The sequence below is a fragment of the Leucoraja erinacea genome, chromosome 11 (assembly GCF_028641065.1).
Source record: "Leucoraja erinacea ecotype New England chromosome 11, Leri_hhj_1, whole genome shotgun sequence".
In the NCBI taxonomy this organism is placed as follows: Eukaryota; Metazoa; Chordata; class Chondrichthyes; order Rajiformes; family Rajidae; genus Leucoraja; species Leucoraja erinaceus.
In genome coordinates this window covers 40,191,024-40,218,536 of record NC_073387.1, presented here as the reverse complement: position 1 = coordinate 40,218,536, position 27,513 = coordinate 40,191,024, and the positions used below count along the sequence as shown (strand labels likewise).

General features: G+C 41.6%; 1 protein-coding gene across 1 annotated transcript in view; it reads left to right on the top strand.

Annotated features, from left to right (window-relative positions):
• pdlim7 (PDZ and LIM domain 7) overlaps nt 1-27,513 on the top strand; it is a 130,249-nt gene that overhangs the window by 40,600 nt on the left and 62,136 nt on the right. The window contains exons 3-4 of the mRNA XM_055642512.1: nt 7,217-7,234; nt 26,667-26,684. Of these exons, the coding sequence (XP_055498487.1) occupies nt 7,217-7,234; nt 26,667-26,684 (36 nt within the window). The remainder of the gene's footprint in view (nt 1-7,216; nt 7,235-26,666; nt 26,685-27,513) is intronic.

The window sequence follows — 27,513 nt, the reverse complement described above, 5'->3', positions numbered from 1 at the left end:
GGGAAGAGGGAAAAAAAAGAAAAAGTCCAATAAATAACAAATATACTGTAATAATAATATAGTCTTTTGCAGCTCAGAGCTTATTTGTTGTTGTGTTTAATAGCCGGATAGCTGTAGGGAAGAAGCTGTTCCTGAACCTGGACGTTACAGTTTTCAGGCTCCTGCACCTTCTTCCTGATGGCAATGGTGAGATGAGTGTGTGGCCAGGATGGTGTGGGTCCTTAATGATTTTGGCTGCGTTTTTGAGGCAGCGACTACGATGGATCCCTTCGACAGTGGGTAGGTCAAAGTCGGTGATGGACTGGGCAGTGGTCACAACTTTTTGTAGTCTTTTTCACTCCTGGCCGTTCAAGTTGTCGAAGCAGGCCACGATGCTCTCTACCATGCACCTGTAGAAGTTTAGGAGAAGTGTTTAAGAAGGAACTGCAGATGCTGGAAAATTGAAGGTTCACAAAAAAGCTGGAGAAACTCAGCGGGTGTAGCAGCATCTATGGAGCAATGGAAATAGGCAACGTTTCGGGGCCGAAACCCTTCGACAATTCGTTTGGTGTGGCAGCTATTAGCACATGCTGTTGAGCAAAACACGGCTGTTGAGTAGACTAGGGCTAAGCTTGTGGTACGGAGGGTGTGTGCATTAGGTCCCCAGCTGTTGCCTGCAAGTTTCCTGATGATGTTGACCCTTGCTTTCACTTTATCAGCCACCCTCTTCAAGTGTTCACGATAGGTGAGGGTGCGATCCAGAGTGACTGCGAGGTACTTGGGGAATTCTTCATTCTTTACCGGCTTACCGCAAAAGGACACTCGGAGTTTTGCATTGGCGAACCGATTGCTGAGGTGAAAGGCAGTGACAGTTGTCTTAGATGGGCTAGGGCGAAGTCGCCAGAAGGTGAAGTACTCCTCCATCCATTCACTGGTGTGAACGTGTAATCAATCGTCGGTGTGGGCCAAAAGCTTTGTTTCCATGCTGTAAAGTCTAAACTGAACTAAACTTAAAAATGGAATAACCTTGAAGGGGAAAATAAGGACATTTGAAGACACTGTAGAAAAAACTAAATATCTATCTATGGTTGCCAAGTTGTTTCAGACTTTCCTGATTGTCCAAGTGAATTCAGCTGATGAACAGTGAGTCATAGATTCAGCTGAATTCCAGTTTCAGATCTGCCCTTTACTGCATGAAGAAACTACTGCGTTGCTTCCTTGCCATGAGAGTCCTGATGCATTGCCAAGAAGGTTATTGGCTTGTTGGACAGATTCCCAGTAAAGTATCTGTGGCCTTGCGGAGGGGAGCAGGAACTGGGGAGGAAGGAATAAAAACTTGGAGATAAAAGCAAAGTCCTAATGCCATGATTCCTTATTAGAACTATTTGGTTGTAAAGCTAAATTAGAACTATTAGAACTTATTAGAATGATTTGGTTGTAAAAGAAAAATTATTATTCTTTAGCGATGTTCAATTTAAGAAACTCTTTATATACTCTTGTTCTATTTTCTGTTGGTATTTTCAAATCAGAAAATGTAATGTATTCTAGATGTTCCCTTTGCTCTGTTATTCAGCAAGTGCATTCCCTCTCTGAAGAGAGAGAGTCTAGGACCAAAGGTCATAGCCTCAGAATGAAAAGAGACGAGGAGGAATTTCTTTAGTCTGAGGGTGGTGAATCTGTGGGATTAATTGCCACAGAAGGCTGTGAAAGCCAAGTCAGTGGATATTTTTAAGGCAGAGATGGATAGATTCTTGATCAGTACTGGTGTCTGGGGTTATGGGAGAAGGCAGGGGAATGGGGTTAGGAGGGAGAGTGAGATTAGCCATGATTGAATTCTGAATCCACTCTTTTTAATCCTTGGCCATTTGTCCAACCATTTGCCTATCAACCATCCTTGCCCCCCCCCCCCCCCCCCCCCCCCACCCTGTACCATCTATTACTTGCCAGACTTTATTCTGCCCCTCCCCCCCTTTCCCCAAAATCATCAGTGTGGAGAAGGATACTGACCTGAAACTTTACCTATCCATGTTCTCCAGCGATGCAGCCTGACCTGCTAAGTTATTCCAGCACTTTGTCTTTTTTTAGAACAAAATTACAGTTCAGCAGTTTCTGGCCAATTACTAGAGTGTTATGTTTGAATGCATGAACCATCTGCCTTGTGGGTCATGGATAGAAAATTAGGTATTTATTAGGTACTTAATAGAACTTATTTTCATCTGGGAAATATTAACCTTGCAGTTCTTCAATAGTCATGGGATTAGAAACCGATTTTGCGAAATACTCTGTGGACGTGCTTTAACTAATCCATCATGCTTTGAATAGTATGCTCCACACACCCATGTGGGGTGTTGCAGCATATTTCTATAATAAGGTCATTGTATTTTTATGAAACAAGGAATTTTTGCACATAGTATTATTTCACTCTTTAGAAAACTTAAACTGACAAAGTGAAATTCAATCTTGCAGAACCAAGTCATTTCATCTGTGCTGCATTGACAGCTTCAGGTGGTAGAAGCTAATAAAGAATAACAAAATAAGTTGTCATAATGTGCTTCAGATTTGTTGCTACTTATGCCACCTTGGGTTGATGTTGATGTTAGAAGCCTGGCCAGTGAAGTTTGTATACTGTTATAAAAATATGGACCATTCATATAAATTCTCCTTTTGCATGTTGGCTTATATTTGTGTTTCCATCCTCCTTCAATGCCCCCTCCACAATTGAGATACACACAGCTACCATGAGCATTGTCACAGTTGATGCTGGCTGGAGATGACTTCTACCTCTTTCTAATATCAAACCTTTGGCGCTACCAGCTGATGTGTCTCATAGCTTTCAATAGTGATAGAATTCAATAATTTCAATTAATCCAGTAATTACTTACTTTTCTAGAATTCTTGATTCAACATAACATATAAATAATCATTGGACTATACAACATCTCATTGAGGAGAATATAACATCAAAAGTCTGCTTACCCACCACACCACCTCTAGGTTCCTCAGATCGGTCGACTTGGGGTTACTGAACATCCCGCGGTCTAGGTATAAGCTCGGGGCGACCCCGCCTTTGCGGTTGCAGCTCCTAGACTGTGGAACAGCATCCCTCTTCCCAACAGAACTGCCCCCTCCATCGACTCCTTTATGTCGAGACTTCAAACTCGTTTACTCTCAAGCCTTTCTTGACGTCCTCTGAGGCAGGACTATATGTATGTATTTATGTATGTACTTAATCTATGAACCAATGTTGTATAATGTTAGCAACTCCACCAATGTAAAGCACTTTGGCCAACGAGAGTTGTTTATTAAATGTGCAATAGAAATAAAAGTGACTGACTGATAACAAGAATTCTTGATGCAAACTTTAAAATTTGTATCTCAAAATTAAAACAATATATAACATGCTCTTGATTTCTCTTGATTATTTGAGGAATTTGTGATGTCCTATGCCCTCCAGTTTGTGCTTCTCCTTCCTGGGTAAAATATTTCGCAGTCACTATCTTTCCCATCATGATTTTGTACTTCTTTATAAGATCACCCCTCTGCCTGGTACTCTCCGCGGAAAAACTCTGCCCAACCTCTCCCTGAAGCTCAGGCCCATTCTTGGCAACATACTTGTGTCCATTTGAGTTGGTCTTCTCCACGATGGTCTAGTGCGTAAAACACATTGGAGATGTCAAAATGCGTGTGTCTATATATCTGGAAACAGGATTCTGTGATATTTTGAAAACCACATTTAAATAATCCAGAGTAAAAAAAAAAATTGGGGCGCAATATTTGTTTATTCTACACCAGGGCAGAGGGAGCCTTGCCTTTGGGCTCCTTGGCCCTCTTGCAGCCAGCCGTACAGTCACTGGATGACCCTGGCGTTGCACTCGATGACCAAGAGGGCAGAGGGCGGGGGCTTGTTCTTCCACCGGAGCGGCTCATTGACGATATCGCTGCTGCTGTACCGGGACGGCTCTCTCTCTGAGTCTGGGCTGCTCAAGGGCCTGTCCCACTTTGCGATTTTTTTTTTTTTGGCGACTGCGAGCGTCAGTGACTGTCACCTGTAACACCGTCTAGTTGCACGACATACACTCTGATGTATGCTGTCCTGTGAGAGGCACAGGGAGGGACCCAGAGGCACAGGGAGGGACCCAGGGAGGGATCTAGGGGCAGGGGAGCCTGCTGCCTTTTGGAGCTGGGGTTTCCGATTTGCGGCATCTTTTGAGCAGGCTGCCCTGCTGCTGTGAGCGGGCGGACCGTCGAAAGCAGCGGAGGGCCGGCCGATCATGGCTTCCGCGAGGGGAAACCCATCCACCTGCGTGATAGATGATCGGGTGGGGGAGACAGCGAGGAGGTCGTCCCCCGTAATGGCCAGAGATCGCCAGGTCGGATCGGGATCACCAGCGAGGAAACGGCGTCACGATTCCCCGAGTCCCTGTGATCGACGGAGGAATCGCAGGTCTCCATAGACGGCCTCTCCCAGAGGGAGTAATGGCCGACACGGTCACCTTCCCATCAGGCTGCCCTGCACCCTCACCCGTGCGGCGATAAAGACCGCCGCCATGTTCTAGAACTTCAAGGAGCCAGGCGGAGTGCGCAGCACGATCTGAGCACCAATTTAAAAATGCTAAGTGACAAATTTAAAGCAGTAAAAGTTAAGAAGCTAAAGAAGTACAGAAGACAGAACAGGGATGACGTCACTCACAGCACGAGCAGAGGCAGGCAGTCAAATCCAATGTGACTTCATCAGCGAGACCATCTCGTTTATTTTCTAAGTTATTTGAGATTTGTAATCATTTTCATAAATAACTCGAGAAATAATGCATTACATTTTCAGATAAGGTGATTTTGACATCATGGCGTAAATCTCTATCGGAATATGTAAAAATGTCGCCGTTAGTGTGTCGTGTTTTCGAGGAGATGTGAAACATACACGGACATTGCACAATAAACACACATCCAAGATCAGAGTTTTATAAGTATAGAGATAGATTGAATCAAAATCAAGAATTATAAATTCACATTTCACAATGGTTTAACAATTCAGTAGTACTGATTTTCAGTATTCCATACTGGTATTTTAGTACATTCTATTGCATTTATGTGAGAAAAAACAATTTCAGCCATTAAAATACGGAAATTCTCAGTGAAACTTGGCAGCTCTGCAATTATTAACAATCACATTGTGTTTGAGAATTCAAAATATGATTTATGATCTTGTTTATGAGTCATTATGGAACTAGAATTTGTTATAATAGTATGACAGTAAAATAGGTTAGTTTGAAAGTGATCATAGAAATGTAAATGCACCATTTAGTTTGAATTAAATTTTCATGATGGAAGTTGGTCGAACTAAATTTTGTATTCACATCACTATTCCATGTTGAAATTGATGTGATGTGATGTTGTTAGGTCAGGAGGGCCATTAAAGATGCACTACACACACTAACACTGTCTAACAGTAATAGGCAAACAAATTAACACACAAAACAGTTTTTAAAAAGGTTTTCTTTAGTGCAAAAACGTACAGTATTATTTGCAGTTTTTGCATGCTTTTTTTATAACATTTTACATAACATTTTACAACAGTACAACTTAATTATTAAAACAAGGAGAACTTCAATTCTTGATTTAAAAAAATCTATACAATAATTACCTGAATCAACCCATTCCACCCACTCATTACTCTTGACTCAACCAAAATTATTTCTGAAATATTGGTCACAAATTTGGTGCAATAAGGCTCAAAATGCACCAGAGAGCATCTAAAATCTCAGAGCTTTCAGGGCCCTTAACATGCATTGGACCCCGGCTGCGAGGGACTTTGCGCTGTGCACACATTATTTCACATAAAATTTATGTAATCCTGTCATGCCACCCCCCCCCCCTTTTTGAAAAGCTTTGCACGGGCCTGAAACTGCTGCAGTTACCTGAATAAATCTCAACAGTTAAATGGGAATTTTAGTTTACAGCTCAAAACCAGACCCTTCAGCTGAACAAGTTAATGCTGACCCATCTAAGCTAGATCTATTTGTTTGCCTTTGACCCATACCCTTCTAATCACTCCCTGCAGCTCAGGCCCCAGTTGCCATGTTATGGCAACATCCTATTAGATCATCTTTGCACTGTTTCCAGCTTAATGGCAGCTATCCTATAACAGAGTGCCCAAAACTGAACACAATACTCAAATGTGGCCTCTCCAACCTGTTGTACAACTGTAACATAATATCCCAGTTTATTTGCCCAATTCCCTGACTGAAGGCCAACATGACTATAGACTACTTCACCACCCTAAGGAAATTGATGTTTTTGCACCCTTTTTATTGGTAAAATTAACTAAACCTATGCCTCAAATCTTGGCCTTGAATTTGATGCAGAGGTAACCTCCTGAGCAATATGAAAAAATTCTTGTTTTTTATTTTTGAGTCCCTCCCTGAACCTATGCTTTATATTATGATGTCACCTCTTTGTATCCACCTGTCTTGGATTACTTGTGAGCTAAAGCATAAAGAAGCCACACCTTAAATAAAGAATTGCTAATGATTTGTCCAGTGTAATGCTTTGGAACTTTATTTGATCATATTCAAATTTTTGGACTAGTCTGACTTCCGGGAACCCAAATGAAGGAACACAAACTGCTCAAGGATTAAGACAGTTTCAATCTTGAAGGTTCTCTTTCAGTGAAGGTAATTATCTACCTTTAGTTTAACTTTTACAATTTAGTTAAAATAAGTTTCAATTCAAGCTCAATAATAAGTGTTGCATGTTTACATTGCAAGGCCAATGATTTGATTGCAAACATTACTTTTCAGGAAGGGTTAGTCCATTTTCTTGCATCCAGTACGTAATGTTGAACGACTGCCAAAAATAATTTAAAAAAAAATTCTGAACTTGAGCATGATCTTGCAGCTAAATAAAAACATAGGAATGTTCAAGCTACAGTGTAGTTTCAAGATTGTAAACATGACTGAATATTTGTGTCGTATCCACTCAAAATCATTTGCAAATGCTGGCAAAATGTTTTTTTTTATAGTTAAAGCACGAAAATGTGCATATTGTTGTGTATTAACCCCTATATAGCCCTGTTGCATTTTGCTGGAATTGTACAAGTGCAATTCGTATTTTGTATTTTGGCAAAGCAATCTCTAAGGAACAATATTTCCTGTCTATCAGTCAGAGTTGTTGTGCAGGGTGGTTCTAAACATGATTTTTATTTAGCTTGCATTTACTTTGGACACTATAATTTAGTAAGGGCTATGCCAGTCAGTTTGTATGCTATTTTTGCATTTAGACTTGACCTAGGAATATAGAATACATTAATTATATAGCAACATTTTGCCAATCCGTTTAAAGTAAATTGAGTTTGAATTTAGTTTTTTGTCATGTGAACCGAGGTACAGTGAAAAGCTTTTGTTGCGGAAAGTCAATACATGATTACAATCGAGCCATCCACAATAATAAAGGGAATAAGGTGAATGACGTTATAGTGCAAGATAAAGTCCGATCAAAGATAGTCTGAGGGTCTCCAATGAGGTAGGTAGTAGCTCAGGCAATAGATACCAATTCAAGTGTGGACCTTTCATTGACTGCTATTAGGAGGCAGAAAATAGTCTTTGACAGCTCCATTTGTTTGGTTGGGGGATTTGATTGTTTGAAATGTTTGCACCAGAAATGTCATGAATACCATAAAGTGTGAAACTTAAGCTGGAGTTACTTGGTTCCTGTTGTGATTATGTTTGGAGCTGTTATCGAATTTGAGAAGAGAACGTGTGAGATTTCACTCTTTGAGTGCAGTGATTAGAGCAAAATGGCTGGGTTTTTTGGAGGGCTAATGTGCTGAGCTCTTTTTGGAGGGTTAAATGTCATGTAGCTTCCTTAACATTGATTTTTAAAAAGTTCCTTAAAGATTGTAAAATTCATGCAAAATCTGTTGTAGAATAGGGAACTATTTGGCTTGCTCATGTTATGCTATTTTGTTTCATTGCAGCAATTGTAATTGGTTATCAAGAGAGAGATTTAGTTCTTCAGGCTAACAGAATCAAGGGATATGGGGAAAAAGCAGGAGCGGAGTACTAATTTTATATGATCAACCATGATCATATTGGATGGCGGTGCTGGCTCGAAGGACTGAATTGCTTACTCCTGCATCTATTTTCTCCGGTTCAATCTCTTGCCCGACTAATATATTTCTTGGTTTTAACCTCAAGGAGCTGCCTGTAAGTGGTTGCCATAATGCAAGTAACACTTTTTCCAGCTGATGGAGAGGGGGATGGGGCCAGTTATTGACATGGGATGAGCGCAGTCTAGTGACGGCAGGGAGTTTTCAGTCACCTCTCCAAGAATCTGCACAGACCACTTACAAAATGGTGTTCAGAGGAGGCACCTCCTATGTGCAAGAGCACTTATAGCAGCTGATTACTGGGACTGTACTTATAAGGACACGTGTGGACTCCATATGCCCTCTCACTGGGGTCACATTCGAAGTGAGGACTGCTATGTTGTAAGGTAGCTTTTGTTGACGTTCTCCTGCAGAGTGTTGATTAGAAGGTTGTTCCTGTGAAACCTGGCTGGAAAAGGTGCTAAGTGCCATTTGTATTTCCAGATGGCTTTCTTGCAATGTTTTTAAAATGCATTTCTCATCACTTGCGCTTGTAGCCTCTTGTATTTTTGCCAGATTTATTCTTGTACTTTTGGCCACTAAGTTCAAAGAATGAATATGCTGTAACTCGCTGGTTTATGGTGACTGGGGTCCCGAGTTGGGTCTGAATGCATGTGAATTGTCCATGAATATTGATTGTAAGGTTTTACTTAGACCAAACTGACGCAAAGTCTAATTGCTGATGAATTTTTGACATTAAACAATTGTACCACTTAGGTGGGCTGCATTCCAGTGAAGCAGAAGTACAGGGAAATCTTGGACCAGAAAAAAAAGTTATTCATTAAGTGTTGGCATTACCTCTCTACAAAACACTGGCATGATTGCTAACAGTGTGTTAACACAATATTATGTAGGAAGGATCTGCAGGTGCTGGTTTGCTCCAAAGATAGACTCAATATGCTGGCATAACTCAGCGGGCCAGGCAGCATCTCTGGATAGAAGGAATGGGTGACATTTCGGATTAAGAATTTCAGATTGAGAGTCAGAGTCAGGGGAGAGTGAGACACAGATCTATTCTATATTTTCCTAGCCAACAATGATCTATTCTATATTTTCCTCGATCATCATCCCCTTTGATGTCTTAATTTCACAACCTACACATCCCCATTTCTGTGTCTCCCTCTCCCTTGACTCTCAGTCTGAAGAAGGGTCTCAACCTGAAACGTCACCCATTCCTTCTATCCAGAGATGCTGCCTGTTCCACTGAGTTACTCCAGCATTTTGTGTTAACACAATATTTGTCTGTTCATTTCTATTTCTGACTGACTGGAAGTGATCTGCTGAATGGGAGTCTAAGCATGTTAGATGAAGTTTATTGAGGGAGTATAGAGCTGGGAGGGTGGAGGTAATATATTTTTCTTATCATGTGAGTGCATTAAGATAATGGCTCATCGTAGGAAGGGCAGTAGAGCAATGTGAAATATATTTGATACAAAATCTAAAATATTCCCTTTCATGTTATTCATAAAATTTGTGTTGTCTTGTGCTCAAATGGAATTGAAAGATATATGCCTTTGAGATTTGGAGGAGCAGCCATTATTGTGGCTGGAAATTTGTTGCAGAGTATTTTTTGGGCAGTAGGAAAAGTTTGTGATTTGATCACATTAAAGTAACACACATAGTTCATTTATGCCCAAGCTATGCATGCCTCTGCATGACTATTTGAAGAAAACGTCCTCTGTTTTGAGTTGATGGAATGCAAGTGTGTTTTGATTATCTAATGCAATAAAATGGTAATATAAAGTAGTGAGGAATGGAAATTTATGTTTGTTTTGTTGCAGCCTTTTAGCAATCTAATCTTGTTTTTATAGTTTTTAAACTTTATTTTAGTCACTGCTGTCGGCAACAATTTGTGAACCGAGCCCTTCCCGATTCTTCTTGTTCTTGTTGACGAACTTGGCAGTTCTTGTCTTGCCGGTTAAGTGGTGCAAAATGTCTTGGCATATTTGCAAAGTGCTGTAGCGATGTGAGAGTAAGTAGCATGTCTAAACCAGTTGATCCTGCGATGTATGAAACTGCTTCTAGCAGGTTTTGGGATGGCATTTATTGGAGAACACAACAGATCACGCAACACAAGTGATCTAACCCATTTACCACCATCCAAAATACTTTTATTTTCGTCCCTGAATTTTACTATAATTTTTGGATATATATATCCTCCAAAACGAGATTTCATGGTTTAACCTGCTAGTCAGATTGACAAAAAAAATTACCCATATATAGTCTTGAGGGCCGATCCCACTAACGCGACTTTTCAGCAACTGTCTTCGACCTTCAAGCTTGAGGGCACTCGCTTGAAAAACCTCGAGCCGGATCGACCGTCTCAGCAATGAAACCGCAAGCTGGATCGACCGTCTGCGCACACACACGCACACGCACACGCACACACACACTGCAAAGGCGGGGGCCAGGAAAAGTGGAGGAGTGCTATCTAAATTTCACACCTGCAATGAACAGGAAGGTAAAAGACAGCTGGCACATTTACGGTTAGAGAGAGCGGAGGGGGGAGAGAGGGGAGAGAAGGGGGAGGGGGGGAAGAAGGAGTGGAGACACCTTTAAAAAGCCAGACAAGTTCTTATAAAGTTTAGCGGGCATTTAACATTACCGGCCGGTTTACTTACCTTTTTTTCTCAAAGAGCTTTACCATCAACTACCTTTGATTGTCTTTGATTGCCTATGATAGCATTATGACCTACTACGACCTACCTCAACTAAACCCACGAGTAAAAAAATATCGATTACCTTTTTTCATGGCAACCTTTTTTTAACTTGTGGGCATTTTTCAGCTTGTTGCAAAAAATGCCACGACCTAACTGAGGCCTCGAGTACGTGGGGACTACTCGAGCACGAAGGAGAGTTACAAAGACCTCCTAGGACCTCGTGTCGACCGTGCTGCGAGTATGAGTCGAATGCAAACTCTTCTAAATTTGTGAATTAGGTCCCCGCAGTGGGACAGACCCTTAATACAGCTTTAATCTTTCAGGATGTATTTGTACAACTGAAAATCAAATGATAAGCATGGAATTTAATAAAGTTGGATAATAGAGAATTTGGCAGAAATGTCATGGAAAAAGTGAAGATAAAGTTGTTGAGGAAATTTCAGCTCTGGAAAGTTGGACATTGAATAACTGGAAAATCACAATAGTCTTTCAGTGAACCAATAATCGAATAGAAGGGTTGGTGGGAAGGGAGAGAAGGGGAACGGTACTGTGGTAGATTTTTTTTCCTTTACTGAAGGTTTTTGAGTTAAATGTTCTTGGAATGGGAATTAAAGATACTGGTGAGATTGAAAGGTGTAATATTCCCAAGAAGAAACAAAGATCTCACAAAGCGAAAATGCTTACGGGTCCTTTTCACAATGGCAGGCAGTGACTAGTGGGGTACCGCAAGGCTCAGTGCTGGGACCCCAGCTATTTACAATATATATTAATGATCTGGATGAGGGAATTGAAGGCAATATCTCCAAGGTTGCGGATGACACTAAGCTGGGGTGCAGTGTTAGCTGTGAGGAGGATGCTAGGAGACTGCAAGGTGACTTGGATAGGCTGGGTGAGTGGGCAAATGTTTGGCAGATGCAGTATAATGTGGATAAATGTGAGGTTATCCATTTTGGTGGCAAAAACGGGAAAGCAGACGATTATCTAAATGGTGGCCGATTGGGAAAGGGGGAGATGCAGCGAGACCTGGGTGTCATGGTACACCAGTCATTGAAGGTAGGCATGCAGCTGCAGCAGGCAGTAAAGAAAGCGATTGGTATGTTAGCTTTCATTGCAAAAGGATTTGAGTATAGGAGCAGGGAGGTTCTACTGCAGTTGTACAGCGTCTTGGTGAGACCACACCTGGAGTATTGCGTACAGTTTTGGTCTCCAAATCTGAGGAAGGACATTATTGCCATAGAGGGAGTGCAGAGCCGGTTCACCAGACTGATTCCTGGGATGTCAGGACTGTCTTATGAAGAAAGACTGGATAGACTTGGTTTATACTCTCTAGAATTTAGGAGATTGAGAGGGGATCTTATAGAAACTTACAAAATTCTTAAGGGTTGGACAGGCTAGATGCAGGAAGATTGTTCCCGATGTTAGGGAAGTCCAGGACAAGGGGTCACAGCTTAAGGATAAGGGGGAAATCCTTTAAAACCGAGATGAGAAGAACTTTTTTCACACAGAGAGTGGTGAATCTCTGGAACTCTCTTCCACAGATGGTAGTTGAGGCCAGTTAATTTGCTATATTTAAGAGGGAGTTAGATGTGGCCCTTGTGGCTAAGGGGATCAGGGGGTATGGAGAGAAGGCAGGTACGGGATACTGAGTTGGACGATCAGCCATGATCATATTGAATGGCGGTGCAGGCTCGAAGGGCCGAATGGCCTACTCCTGCACCTAATTTCTATGTTTCTATGTTTCTTACTAGTTAATTAATTTGCTGTTTTGTTTTTGCAATCTAATGAAGATTGCATCAATAATGGTAAACATATATTAAACAAAATGCAGCTGGAAGAATTGGTTTTGGGTTGGAATCTAGGTAAATGGAGATCTCACCGATGTCTCCTGTGTCACACAGTCCTGCAATTGCTCCCCCTTCCCCCAGATGGACCAAAGATAGAGTTCCTCTTGGTCCTCCCCTTTCACCCGACAAGCCTCCACATTCAACGCAGCATTCTCCCCCACTTGTGTCACCTTCATCGTGATCTCAACTCTTTCCCATCCCTTTCTGCTCCCTGTTGCTCCTTGGTTCACTTATTCCTTTCCACCTAACCAGCCCCCTCCCCAGATAAAATATATGATCGCGGTGTTTAAGGGGCTTTTAGAGAGGCACGTGGATATGAAAGGATATGAATCATGTGCAGGGAGATGAGATTAGTTTATCTTGGCATTCTGTTTGGCACAGACATTGTGGACCAACGGACCTGTTCCTGTGCTGTACTTTGAATCTGCAGCCAGATGCAGGACTATCTCTCTGGCTCACCACACAATGAAATGCAAGTGATGGAAGTTTCAACAGTGACCCAGCTTCAAGTGGTGAAATGCAGAGGACCGACTACAATTTAGGATGCTGATAATTGTTGTGATGGGAATATTGGCAAAGTTTGAAAAGATTAGTTGCTCCTCCTGATTATTTATTATTTTTCTCTCCTGTGATTTATACCCTTGCATTTAATGCCCTTGTCTAAGCTGAAGATTTATATTGTTGCACCCAAGTTGCTGGGAAATAAATTATCTTGCCTCTAATACTGCTGGGGTTACACCAGTTTATGGAGACCCTGAAGACAAATGTATTTCATTAAAGATAATCTGAAACAGTGATGTATCCTGGTCACTGTTAAGACTGTAAAACAATGCAACCAAAGCCTGTTTAAAGCATAGGAAGGTATGGCCATGCTCTGTTTCCTGTTTATAGTGTTGTACTCATTAACAATTTCCTGATGGCTAATCAGGGTGTTCGGGCACAATACATGTACCAATAGTTGGAAATTCTGACTCAATCACTCAATTTGCAATTGTCTTGCACAAGAATATAGACAAGAAAATAGACACAGACTGCCTGGCCCCTTGAGTTTCCCCATCCCCAACCTCCAGTGGCCTACATCAATATAATTTGGCTGATCTTGCCTGGGCCTCCACTTTTCCAATTTCACAGAGTCCTCAATTCCTCAACCTTGCACAACAATCTGCAATTTCTGTTTCATTACATCCAAATGACTGAGCCTGCTCTACACCCTAGGATGGAGAATGCCAGATATTCAGCAGACTTTGAAAGGAAATTCCTGTGCACCTTCCTTTTATCTTTTAACCATGGCAACCTCATTCAGAGCTCTTCCATGAGCGGAAATATCTCTGCATCTAATCTGTCACGTCCCCTTAGATTTGTATGTTGCAATAAGATCACCCTTGATTCTGCTAAACTCCCCAAGTGTTTTTTTTTTTTTTGCCATTCATAAAAGGATAACCCTTCATCTCGGGAATTATCCCAGTAAATTATTGTGCTGCCGCCGAAGTTGGGATATCCTTCCTTAAATAAGGCAACTAAAGTTATACACAATACTCCAAGTACAGCCATACCAACACTATATCATTAGTACAGCCATACCAACACTATATCATTGTTACTTTTCTATGTGGGGGAGGGGGGCAGGGTAAGGGGGAAACCGTTTCCCAGTCTCTTCCTGGCGGGGACGCGACTATTTCTCCGAGTCGCGTCCTCGCCCCCCCACCTTGCGGCCTACCAGCTGGATCGGAGCGGCCTTTCCAGCCGGAGACCGGACATGGGCTGCTACAGCAGCGGCGCAGCGTTGGAGTCACGGCGGAGCGGGCGATGCCTACCTGGGTCGCCGTTTGGAGCTCCGGAACGTGGGGCCGCTGCTCCAACATCGTGGAGCTCTGGTGCGGCGAGCTTCCAACGCAGGCGGCGCTGAATGGCATCGTGGAGTCCTGGGGCACCTTGCATAGGGTCTACAGCAGCAGTCTCCACCCGGCGCGGCCTGCGGACTTTGGGAGCCGCCGACTCCGGTAGGAGGGGGCCAACTCTGGTGTCCACGCCGCTGATGACGTCCCGCAGCCCCGACGTCGGACTTACAACACCCCGGCGAGCGGTCCTGAACATCGGGCCGCCTGTAGCGGCAACTGCGGAGGGCACGGGGTGGCCCTGACCATGAGGAACAGTGGAGGAAGAGACTGAATTTGATGCCTTCCCACACAGTGGGAAACTTTGATTCTGCTGTGTGGGGATGTTTTATGTCAAATTCTATAGTGTGTTGTGTTCTTTATTTTTATTGTATGGCTGTATGGGAATTTCATTTCACTGTGCCATCTGGCACATGTGACAATTAAATGTATCTTGAATCTTGAATCTATTAATTTATTTATAAATGCCAACACTTTGGTAATAGTGGCCAATGCACCTTGATTATTAGTTGTGCCAGCAGTTTAATCTTTTTGTTGCCTGCCCTCTGTACTCCACTCATTCAGCCTTTCTCGATGTAGGGAAGAATTTACTTTATGTTTACAGAGTACATGATCTCACACTTTCCCACATAAATCTTAATTTGCCAAGCTTTTCAATCGACCTTTCCCATTGCAGAGTCCTTGTAGCCTCCCATCTATTTCCATCACCAATGTATTTGGTTACTTGTGTTCTTCCTCCTCCTATGGGTAATTAATTTAGATAGTCAATATCTGAGGAACAATGGCAGTTATTTGGGGGCATTCTGTAGATTATGCTTGTCTGAAAAATAACCAATTATTCTGATTCTTGCTCTTCTATATGATAACCATACAATCTGGGTTAACCTAATGTTATGAGCTCTTATGCATTAGCTTTATATGTGGTCCTTTTTGATTGTTTTTAAACAATGTAATAGTTTGCATTAATATCTTGCTATCCATGGATTTGTTATCTATAGATCTGCATACTTGTAAAGTCCATGTATCTTTTAGGACATTGATTAAAAATAGACTAGTAATCAGTGAATCCTGCTTGCCCTGAGATGGATTACATTTGTTGTTGTGTGCTGGCAAGGTCAAGGTTGGGAACAGCAGGGGTTAAGGATGTGGGTAATTTTGGACTGCCTGAAATGTTTCATCGTGTATTGACTCGTCATTCAGTTCAACCCTCGCTTCAGAATTTTTTCTGAAATGGTGATCCGATTGAAGCAACATTCACCGACCCAACCATTTCAATGCATTCAATTAAAGTATATGAAGGTCATTGATGTTTTATCCAAAGACGTATATATAAACAGGATATGATAAATCCACTGTGACACGTAGATTACAAAGAAAGTAGTGAAGGCTGCAGTTTAAGTTATGGAATGCCAACATGAAGCCCCAACTCACCTGTGTACCTCCGCTAAAGAACTTCATCTAAAAGGGCACTCCATTAACAGTCAATGATACTGTATGGGTGCACCACCTAAATTAAATGTGCAAGCATCTGGAGTGACACTCGTGGCATAGTTTTTCCCAAAATATTTGACCTGGGAAGGCATGGTGACGTGATACCAGACATAATTTCTGGTTGAAACCAAATAACTAAATCAGTATGTTTCTTGGACCAGACTTAACCTTTTAGCTGCTTGTGTATATTTGTACACCTGCTCTGTCTTTTTGTGGCACCAGTGACCTAGGCTTTGAGCTATGGAAACCAAGGTTTGGTGGGTATAAAGACCCATTGCTTGTATATGTATTGGAGATCTATAAAGATTATTGGTTGTATTAGCATCAGACAGTTTTCTTACTCCTGGGAATGCATTTGTGAAATCGACTTTTGTGTCTAAGGTCTGAACATTGATTCACATTTGCATCTTTAGACTTGGATTAACTCATTTGACATTCTGTGGTAGAACATCAATGGATTATGCTCTGAAACCTGATCAAGGTATTTCTCTTAAAGATAGTGGATTTAATCAAGGTAGTGCTCTTAAAGATAGCGGAGCCAGGGGATATGGGGAGAAGGCTGGAACGGGGTACTGATTGGCGATGATCAGCCATGATCACATTGAATGGCGGTGCTGGCTCGAAGGGCCAAATGCACCTATTGTCTATTAATAATCAAAATGCTGAAAATTTTGTGTCTGACTGAGAAATGTGAATTTGGGTTAACTTGAAGTGAATTATTGAATTATGTCAACCAATCCTCATACAGAGAAGGATCTATCTGTCAATAGCTTGTGCATTTTGGTACCTCCTCCTCTACGGTATGTAATTTTGCATTGGACTTGAGTGGATAAATTGCAACACTAACTCTGTTTTACTCTTTGTATTCTCAGAGCTTATCGCACCCCTGGCAGCTGTGATGAAAAGGTACAGTGGATCAATACTTTTTATACAGTATTAGTATTTTAGATTAATCTTAATCACAAATGAAGGCAGGGTGCCTGCCAAGTAATGTTTAATTTTATGGGTTTATTGTAACTGTTTAGTTACATTGCCAACAAAAGCTTCCATTTGTCATATTTAAACCATCACCTACCCTGGAAATGGAGTCTGGACTTTCTTTAAAATAAGCTTTATTCACTGACTTCTGATTCACGTTCATTTTCATGCTGGAAAATCTTGGTATGAGTGGAAGCACTAAACTGTTATGAAATGGCACATTTGTTTTGATGTACATGAATGCATTCCTATTAAAATTATCAAAAAGTAGATTGTGGCAAAATGATGAGATCAACACGTGGAACTAAGAACATTACATTCTCATCCATAATGATCGCCTATACAACATTGAGTAACATTCGTAATAAATTTTACTGTTCACCGTTTGTTTAGCTCTATCTATATCTATTCTGGTTAAGTCAGACTGGTAAGCATAAAACTAGAGAGAAAATTACAAGTTCCTGCTTTATAAAGTACAACTGCTTTTTTTAAAAACTCGATTACACTCCAGCATTAATTGTTTGTGTTATGGTTGTAAACAGACCTCTTCATCCTATTTAGTGACCATCTAACAGTTCAGTGTTTGTTATCCTTTCTGAGTGCAATCATGCCCGAGTTGTTTTATTCATATTTTGAAATATGGGTGTTTCTGGCAGGGCCATCGTTTATTATGGATTTCCAAATGATCTTGAGAAATGGTGGCAACATACCATCTTAACCTACTGCAGACTTTCTGGAGAAGGTACTCCTGCAGTGAGGTTGGGGAGGGAGTTATATGATTTAAACCCATCAACAATGAAGAAATGTTCTTAGATTTCCAAGTCAGAATGGTATGAAACTTGGAATGGAAACCTGCAGGTGGAAGTGCTCACACAGTACCTACATAATGTTCTTAATAATAGAGGTTTTTGGGGATGCTATTGAAAAAGCCCAAGTGTTTAGCTGTAGTGTAATTTGTAGACAGCTTATACATTGCAATCACCAAGCACTGGTGGTAGAGGGAATGTACACTGAGGGAGCTGATCAAGTGGCTGCTTTAGTTGGGATGGTGCTGCTTCTTGGGAGTTATTAAAGTTGCACTCGGGCAAGTGGAAGAACATTTTCATCACAATCTGGATTTGTTTGAATGATGGGAGTAGGGTATTGGGTGTCAAAGGATGAATCACTCCCAACAGCATACCCTGATGCTGAAATGCTCATATGGCCATGTGTTTATGTGACTGACAATCATGAAGATTTTAGATGCTGTAAATCTAAATTAAAAGCAGGAAATACTCAGCAGGTCAGGCTGAGGAAGAGGAACAGCAAGTTCATGTTTCAAGAGGAACAATGTTTCAGCTTTGCAATTTCTACATTCACTTTTCTACGCAGGTTTGTCACTGATCTTGCTCTCTATCTGGCCCATACATTCATTAACCAGATTATTTTGTTTACAGCTTACCATCATAGTCACCCTGGTTTACTTTATCATAGGCATCCATCCACTTTTTCCACCCCCCCCCCCCCCCCCCCCCCCCCCACCCCCAACCCTGTTCTTGCAGCTTAACAACCTGCTTCACCAGTTCTGACGAATGGACTTTAGATCCGAAACATCACCCATCCTTTGCTCCATAGATTCTGCCTGACCTGCTGAGTTACTCGAGCACTGTGTGTCTATCTTTGGTATAAACCAGCTTCTGCAGTTCCTTTCCATACATTAACTCTATTTCTCTTTGCACAGATGTGGCCTGACTTGCTGAGTACTTACAGCATTTTATGTTCTTATTCATTTGGCTGGTCCACATTGTATGTCTGGTTAGTGCTGCCCCCAACATGTTGATGGTGGTTTGTCTGTCTTGTAAGAAACAGTAATTGGTTCACAATGCTGTGGTGTGGATGTTACTTTCTACCTCTCATTCCATTTCTAGGTAATGTCCAGATCCTGCATGGATTACATTTGCTTTTGAGTTTGACCCCACTTATCTATGAAGTTTGTTGTTATGATGAAAGTGCATTGAAAGTGTTTGTCCAGGGGTTGCCTTGATGGACCTCCGACAACAAGAACCCTCTAAGAAAGGTCCTAACCAAAAATTTCGCCTATCCATGTTTTCCAGAGATGCTGCCTGACCTCCTGAGTTGTTCCAACATGGTCTATATCTTTGTAAACCAGCATTTGTAGTTCCTTGTGTTTACTTCTTGCTTTGTTGAAGTATGACTCCATCCATTGGAGTGTGTTCTTTCCATATCTTTTTCCTCACTTACACACCAGACATCGTCGTGCCCACAGTTTTTAAATCTGTTTTAATTTGGAAATTATGAATACGTTTAAAGTTGTCCTTTGGCAAATAAATTAAGGTTAAGGGGGGGTTTAGTTACGAGAAGTTGGATACATTTGGATTGTTTTCTCTGGGACATTGGAGGTTGAGGGGGGTGACTTGACATATATATATATATATATATATATATATATATATATATGTGTGTGTGTATATATATGTGTGTGTATATATATATATATATGTATATAAGACTGTGAAACATTGATAGGTTAGAGAGCAGAGACGTAGAATTCCCAGGGTAGAAATGCCAATTGCTGGAGGCTTTTTTTTCTGCATAGTAATATGTGCCTCGAATAGACTGCCAGGAAAAGTGGTGGAAGCAGATAGGGTAGCAATGTTAAAGAAGCATTGGGACACATCCATCAACAGACAGGAAATGAACGTATATCAACCAGGTGGCTACGGAGTTTAGTTTGGTATCATTTTTCTCACTGTCTTGTGGGTCTTGTGTTTTGTATGCTCTATTTTAAATGCATACTTTGTGTCCCTGTAGTAATGCTAATGGATTTAAGATGACATTTTGTATAAACATTAATTTGCGTGTTATCTGGAAAGGGAGGGGCAAAAAAAAGCTGAACTAGTTATTAGTGAATACTGTTTACTTTTCTGAAATCCTGTTAACAATGTTAATTATTTACATGCCAAAAGGAGTGGTTCTTTGTTTTTCCACTGATCATGGTCCCAAATATTAATTATGTTTCAGCTCATTGGTGGCAAAAAAAGCAGAATTCTTCATTTCTGCCCACACAAATCCCATCCTTGCATCGCTTGGTGGAAAATGGTCAGGCAGCAGTTAAAGTAGAGGGTTCCTTGGGGACATAAAAGGCTACAGATGCTGGAATGTGGAGCAACAAACAAGCTGCTGCATAACTCGGTGGGTGGAGCAACATCTGTGGAGAGTCAGGAGTCTACATAGGGATTGAGAATAGAGGGGAGATGGCCGATTATACAAAGGTGATGGGAGAGCGGTGGAGACGAGCAGTTGTGATGGGTAGGTCCCTTTGAGGAGGGGCTGATTGCAGATGGAGTAGGGTGTTGGAGGGAAGTGTGGATTTAGTGACACAGGTTGTGAGGTGAAGGGTGGAGACAACAAAGAGTTGCAGTTGATGGAATCTGATAAGAAATGAGGGTGAAACATGGAACCTAATAAAGGTGGTAGGGTGGGCAGACAGGAAAAAATAGGGCGTGGTCCCACTAGGAGGAGTGCGTGGGTGCTGCACAGATGGAATGGGCAGGGTGTGGGGAAGAAATTGGGGGCTTGGAGGTGGTGGGAGTTGGCCAGAGTTTGTGTGAGAGGGCTTCCTTTGAGGAAAGAGAAAGGCACAAACGAGGAATAGATTACCTGAAGCGATATCAGATATGAGCTGCTGTTCCTAGAGCTTGTACTTTCATCTCCCCCAGGCAGTGGAGAAGGCTAAGGACAAATGGGACGGTGTGGGAATGGGAAGCTGAATTAAAATGGCTTGCAACTGAGAGCTTCAGGTAGCCATGGTGGACAAAGCACATGTGCTTGATAAAGTGGTCGCATAGTCTGAATTTGAGCATGGGTGTCTTGATGATATGTCAGCTATTATTTTTTGCTGCCATTTTAGCTGTCAAATATACCTGTCTGAAATATGCAGGGATCTCTAAATAAGTTAACTAGACTATAATGTCAACTGGGCATGCCTTGTGGGGTTTCAAAAGTCCAGGTCAGTTGCATTCGATCTCTCTGCTGTTCCACTGTCCGTTATTGCATTTGAACCCAAGGAGGCAAATACAACTGGCAGCCGATTGATTTGCTGCTTGCCAAAGCCCAACTCGCCTTGCCTGCTCAGCTTGGGCCACGAAAAGTCCTTTTAACAGGACACTTAAATAAAAGACATGCATTCCTTTGGAGGGAATCGGAAATGGGATACAACAGAAATTATGTTCAAATTAATGTGAGATAAGATCGATTTCCCTATTGTCTGGAGTTGGAGAAAGTTGCTTCCTCTCTCCTGTTTTGCTGTGTGCTGCATAGAAACCCTTGTATAAGGAAGGCCATGAGTCTAAGAGCGGCATCTATGCAATCAGTGGTACCAATCCAAACCAAAGCCTCCCTGTACATGGGCAATGTCTCTGTCTTCTGCTCAAACGTGATTAGAACAGATGGATCTGCTGCCAATTCAAGCTGGCATTGGGGGTGGGGGCATGGTCAACCACAAGAAGAGCAAGGCCATGTTCTTCAGCCACTAATCCGACTGATTATTTGTCCTCCACCATGACAGCTCTGAGCAATGTAAGATTGTCAATGATTATACAGCCAGGGGCCACCTAAAAGTGCCGGAGATCTGGTTCAGAGGGACCGAGGCCTGTAACAAAAATTGGCTGAAATGGATAACCAAATGAAATAAAAATTGGGACTGTGTGAGCAGTGTTTCCTCTCGATGATTGGTAAGAACCTGGTTATCAGATGTGAGGTGCTGCCATACCTTTAGACTTTAGGAGATACACCATAGAAAAGTCCCTTTGAGCCACCGAATCCACACAGACCAGCGATCACCTGTACACAAGCATTATCCTACACACTTGAGACAATTTTACCAAAGCCAATTAAACTACAAACTTGCACGTCTTTTGGAGTGTGGGAGGAAATTGGAGCATCTGGAGAAAACCCACATGGTCACAGGAAGAAGGTACAAACTCTGTACAGACAGCTGCAGTCGGGATCAAACTTCGGTTTGCAGCAGCAATTCAGCTGCTGTGCCACCCTGGACGGGTGTGACCTGAATTCTGCTCCTTCATTGGGTAATTACCTGGGTCTTTCTTTTATTCTGGGAATCCAAGATAGTCTGTCAGACAAGCCATGATGCACAAGTACACAGAGACTAGGAGAAAAACATATCGGTTGCTTTTGTATGTGATTGCACCAAGCTGTGTGAGGAACAAAAATGCACAAATAATAAGTATCTGAGCACCAAGTTTCTACTTGTCCCTGGTCATACATGGGATAAATCCGGCATTGTTGCTGTGCAATGTCCCATTCAAATGGACATTGCCGCACTACTTGTCATTTTGTAGGAAAATGTTTTAAGAGAAACACCTATTGACCACGCCATCAAAATGTGTTGGCATGGAACTTCTTGCAGGCACTGTAGGAGAATGATATGATGGATCGGGTAGAATGGTTTCCCGGGCAGAGTGTTAAAACAGTTCGGAAGAATGCCATATTGTCAAACTCCAACAAGCACCAATACTTCACTTGCCTGGTAATGAGAGGGATCCACTTAATAAATCCTTCCTGCATGGCTGGAATCTCATTCCCAATGGACGTCCCCTCGAAGATTCTGAGGGTGAGACAATTCCCCAGATCTTCATGGATGGTAGGTTTGCAAAGAAGGTCTTGAAAAGGATGCAAAAGGATCTCAACCAACTGCGTAACTGCCGATGGAGGAGTTGTAAAGTTTGATAACCGCAGGGAAGAAGGATCTCCTGTGGCATTCCGCCCTGCATCTTGGTGGAACCATTCTGTTGCTGAAGGTACTCGTCGGGTTAACCAATGTGTCATGGAAGGGGTGAGCTATATTGTCCAGGATGCTCCACAGATCATCCTCCCCTCCATGACCACCTCCCATGAATCCAAATTCACCCCCAGGAGGAGCCAGCCTTCCATACTTGTACAGGGGATACATGAGTGCACGCAACAAAAGCTTTTCTCTGTACCTCGTTACACGTGACAATAAACTAAACTGAAATGGTTTTGGTTCTTTGTACATAGAAGGTTTTAATTTGATAATGCTACAAATATATTGATTTGACAGCCTAATGTACAGGTTTGTTGGCACCCTGAACATAGAGAAAGCCACTCACTGTTTTGTAATTCTTTTATGAACTTTATGGGTTAAGCTTATTTTTGAAATAGGAAAAATCACAAACTCTTAGAAAAGTAGATGGAAGGAAGAATACATTGAGTGGAATAAAATTATTCAGAAAATCGTCCAAGGAAACTCCTTCTGTGTTAAACGCACGTCTGTTTTTTATATAAAAAGGGCTAAATAAATGTGTGAGCGATGTACTTTAAATGCTGTTGGGTAACCTGTCAACAGATAAGGATGGGATCTTGTTAAATCAATTGAAAATCGAGAGCAATTAGCTGAAGGCATATTTATTGAGTCCAGTGAAGATTGAGGCAGGCATGTAGTGATGAAGGCATGATTATTGTAAGCTTACTAATTATTTTAGCAGCTAATAAAAATAAATATTTTCAGACTAAGATATAGTTGTTCCTATTTACTCTGAAATAATAACAATAATACATTTTATTTCTGGGCGCCTTTCAAAAGTCTCAAGGCCACCTTACAGAATTTAACAAGAGTAAAAAAACATATAATTGGAGTAAAATAAATAATAAAGACATCACCAATACACAAATTAAAGACAGAATTCGATCCAAAGACAAAAAAATCAAAAACACAATGTGAAGAGAGAGCAGCAGCAGCTAAACTGCGCCAGCGTACACTCTCCCTTCCAACAGCCATCTTGTTGACTTGTGTCATGAGATAGCAAAGGAAGCTAGCTTGTTGTTGACCATGTAGTATATTCTTTGGCCCTGAATGATCAGGTTCTGCTTTAATATTTTTATAGTCTATTTAGTGGTGGCAAATACCTCCTATCTCTTTGACTCTGCTTCATATGTGCCCATGTACCCTTCAGTATTTTGAGCCCATGTATCTAATATAATCATCCCCTCCAGTCCCATAATTCTCCAAGATATCTATCGTTCTCCTATTCTAACTCATTGATTATCCTCAAACTTAATTACAGGCCTAATACTGTGGTGACTTCCGCTCTCATGACCCAGCAGAATAACCTGGTTAAACCTCTTAATCTCTCCAAACCACTCTTTTTATCTTTAATACATATTAAAACAAATCAACCATCTGCATAATTTTCTCCTAATGTGGATTGGCACCAAATTAAATTGAATAGATTATTTTTTAACTGCCATTGGAAATCTTGCTGCACTGAAGCTGCTATATAAATTGTCAATAACTGATTTATAGTATAAAAAGGAGCTTCAGTATCCTTGGAATTACCGTTTCTTTGCAGTTATCTGTGGGAACATGATGAATTCACTCACAAAAATGCTTAATAGTTGACATCATCTCTTCAAATGTAATTGTTTACCATTGGGATATACACAAATCTGAAATTTTGACATTGACCTAAAATGGACTGTTAAAAAAAAATCACAACCTAGATTATGCGCGACCATCTGAGAAAGACTGAGTAGGGATTTAGATAGCTGCGGAAGAGTTCTTGAACAGTTGTTGCACTACCACTGAAAAACAGTTTATACATTTTCCAGTACCTGTGCATCAAAAATATAATCCAGAAGCAATAAAATTAATGTCAGTAGCTTTTGCATTGGCTAAAAATCAATGATTTTTTGGAAATAGGTTTATGGGTTTACATAACCTTATCGTGCATGTGACAAATACCTTTGAACCTTTGAAATTGATTCCTTTGATTCCTTAAATTGATAATGGACTGTGGGCCAACACTTCTTGTATCCAAATTTCTAATCTGAAACAATTCTGTAGTGTTGAGTTTAATGGATATCCAGTTAGGTTGCAAAGAGGTGGGGGACAGAACTTCAGTTGATTCATAAGTTATCCAAGCAGAATTAGGCCATTCGGCACGTCAAGTCGACTCCACCATTCAATCATGGCTGATCTATCTTTCCCTCTCAACCCAATTTGCCTTCCTTCTGCCCATAACCCTAGACACCCATACTAATCACAAATCCATTCATCACTGCCTTTAAAAAAAAACAATCCATTGACTTGCCCTCTACACCCTTCTGTGGCAATGAATTCCACACATTCACCACCCTCTGACTAAAGAAATTCCTCCTTATCTCCTTTCGAAAGGTATGTCCTTTTATTCTGAGTCTATGGCCTCTGGTCCTAGATTCTCCCACTAGTGATTCACTTGGTTCAATGAGAATTGGCCGTACGGAGTTTGTATATTCACCCGGTAACTGCGTGCATTTTCTCCATGTGCTCCGATTTTCTCCTTACACTCTAAAGACGTACAGGTTTGTAGGTTTGTAGGTTAATTGGCTTGAGTAAAGATTGTAAATTGTCCCTAGTGTGTGGGATAGTTCTAGTGTACTGGGTGATCGCTGGCCGGCGCGGGCTTGGTGTGCCGAAGGGCCTGTTTCCATGCTGTATCTCCAAACTAAACTGAGCCACAAAGGTTCTGCACAGAACTTGCAATTTGTCCCCAGCAGCTGATTCATGGTTTCAGATCAAGTTGGCCAAATTGCCTTCAAGTTTCCATGAAGGCATAGATAGTCAGAACCCTTTTCCCCCATGATGGAACTATAAAAGAATAAGAGGCATAGCTTTAAGGTGAGAAGAACAAAGTTTAAAGGAACTATGCTGAGCAAATTTTTACACCCAAGGTAGGTAGGTAAAAGTTGCTCTTGGTAACATGTTCGGCACTGATAATGTGGGCCGAAGGGCCGAATCCTGTGCGATTCGGTTGTACAAAGCAGACCTGTTGTCATCTTTTCTGAAGGTCCTAAATAGTGTCTTGGAGAGATAGCACCAGTTGACTGACTGCCGAGGTCCTCCAGCACTTTTTTTTTCAACTACAATTTTGAGTCGTTTGTAATTTGCTAACCATCCCTTAAATATTTTCATCCAAGTTATTTATAGATATCATAAACAACAGACGGCCCTTGCACAGATCTCTGCGCAGCACCATTGGTCACAGACCTCCAGCCAGAATAGCACACTTCTATCACTCCTCTCTGCTTTCTATGGGTAAGCCAATTCTGAATCTAAACTACCATGCAACTTAATCTTCTGGATCAGCTTAGCACGAGGGTATCAAATGCCTTACATACGTCCATGTGCACAACATCCACTACCCTTGCCTTACATTGCCTCCGCAAAGAAAACTCAATCATGTTTGCAAGTCATGAGTTGCCCCTACTGACTGTCTGTAATTTGACCATTCCCTTCCATATATGAGGCTCAACTGGCCTATGATATGATGCAAGGCTCTAATGATGATTGAGGTTCACCAGGGGCCTATGATTTCCTAGATTACCCCTATTTCACTTCCTAAGAGTGAAGGGAGTGAATTAGGGGTACCAAAGTAACAACATTGGCTTTTCCCCAGACCCCCGGGGCCTGGCTTGTGGTTAGAGAGGATTTAAAGATTAATTTAGAGACTAAACAGGCCCTTTGGCCCACCAAGTCCACGCCAACCATCATTCTCCCGTTAACGATAATTCTATGTTATCTCATTCACTCCTGACACATTTGGACATATTTAGAGAGGCAGGTTAACTTACAAACATGCATATCTTTGGTATGTGGGAGAAAACCAGAGCACCTGGAGTATGCCCATGCGGTCACAGGGAGAACACACAAACTCTGCACAGACAGCTACTGAGGTCAGGCTCATGGTCTCTGGCACTTTGAGGCAACAGTTCTATCAGCTGCGCCACTGCCACCCAATCTTCATCAAGGTCCCTGCAATCTCCTTTTTCGCCTCTCAATAAACGGTGATAGATCCCGTTTAGGTCCTTGGAAATTTCCCACCTTGATGCTCTTCAGGAGACCTTGCTATCCTCCATGTTCTTCTCCTTAATTACTATTGAGGCAAAGTATTTGTTTAGTATCTCATCTATATCTTCTTACTCGAATGGTATGTTAGCTTTCATAGCAAAAGGATTTGAATATAGGAGCAGGGAGGTTCTACTGCAGTTGTACAGGGTCTTGGTGAGACCACACCTGGAGTATTGCGTACAGTTTTGGTCTCCAAATCTGAGGAAGGACATTATTGCCATAGAGGGAGTGCAGAGAAGGTTCACCAGACTGTTTCCTGGGATGTCAGGACTGTCTTATGAAGAAAGACTGGATAGACTTGGTTTATACTCTCTAGAATTTAGGAAATTGAGAGGGGATCTTATAGAAACTTACAAAATTCTTAAGGGGTTGGACAGGCTAGATGCAGGAAGATTGCTCCCGATGTTGGGGAAGTCCAGGACAAGGGGTCACAGCTTAAGGATAAGGGGGAAATCCTTTAAAACCGAGATGAGAAGAACTTTTTTTTCACACAGTGTGGTGAATCTCTGGAACTCTCTGCCACAGAGGGTAGTCGAGGCCAGTTCATTGGCTATATTTAAGAGGGAGTTAGATGTGGCCCTTGTTGCTAAGGGGATCA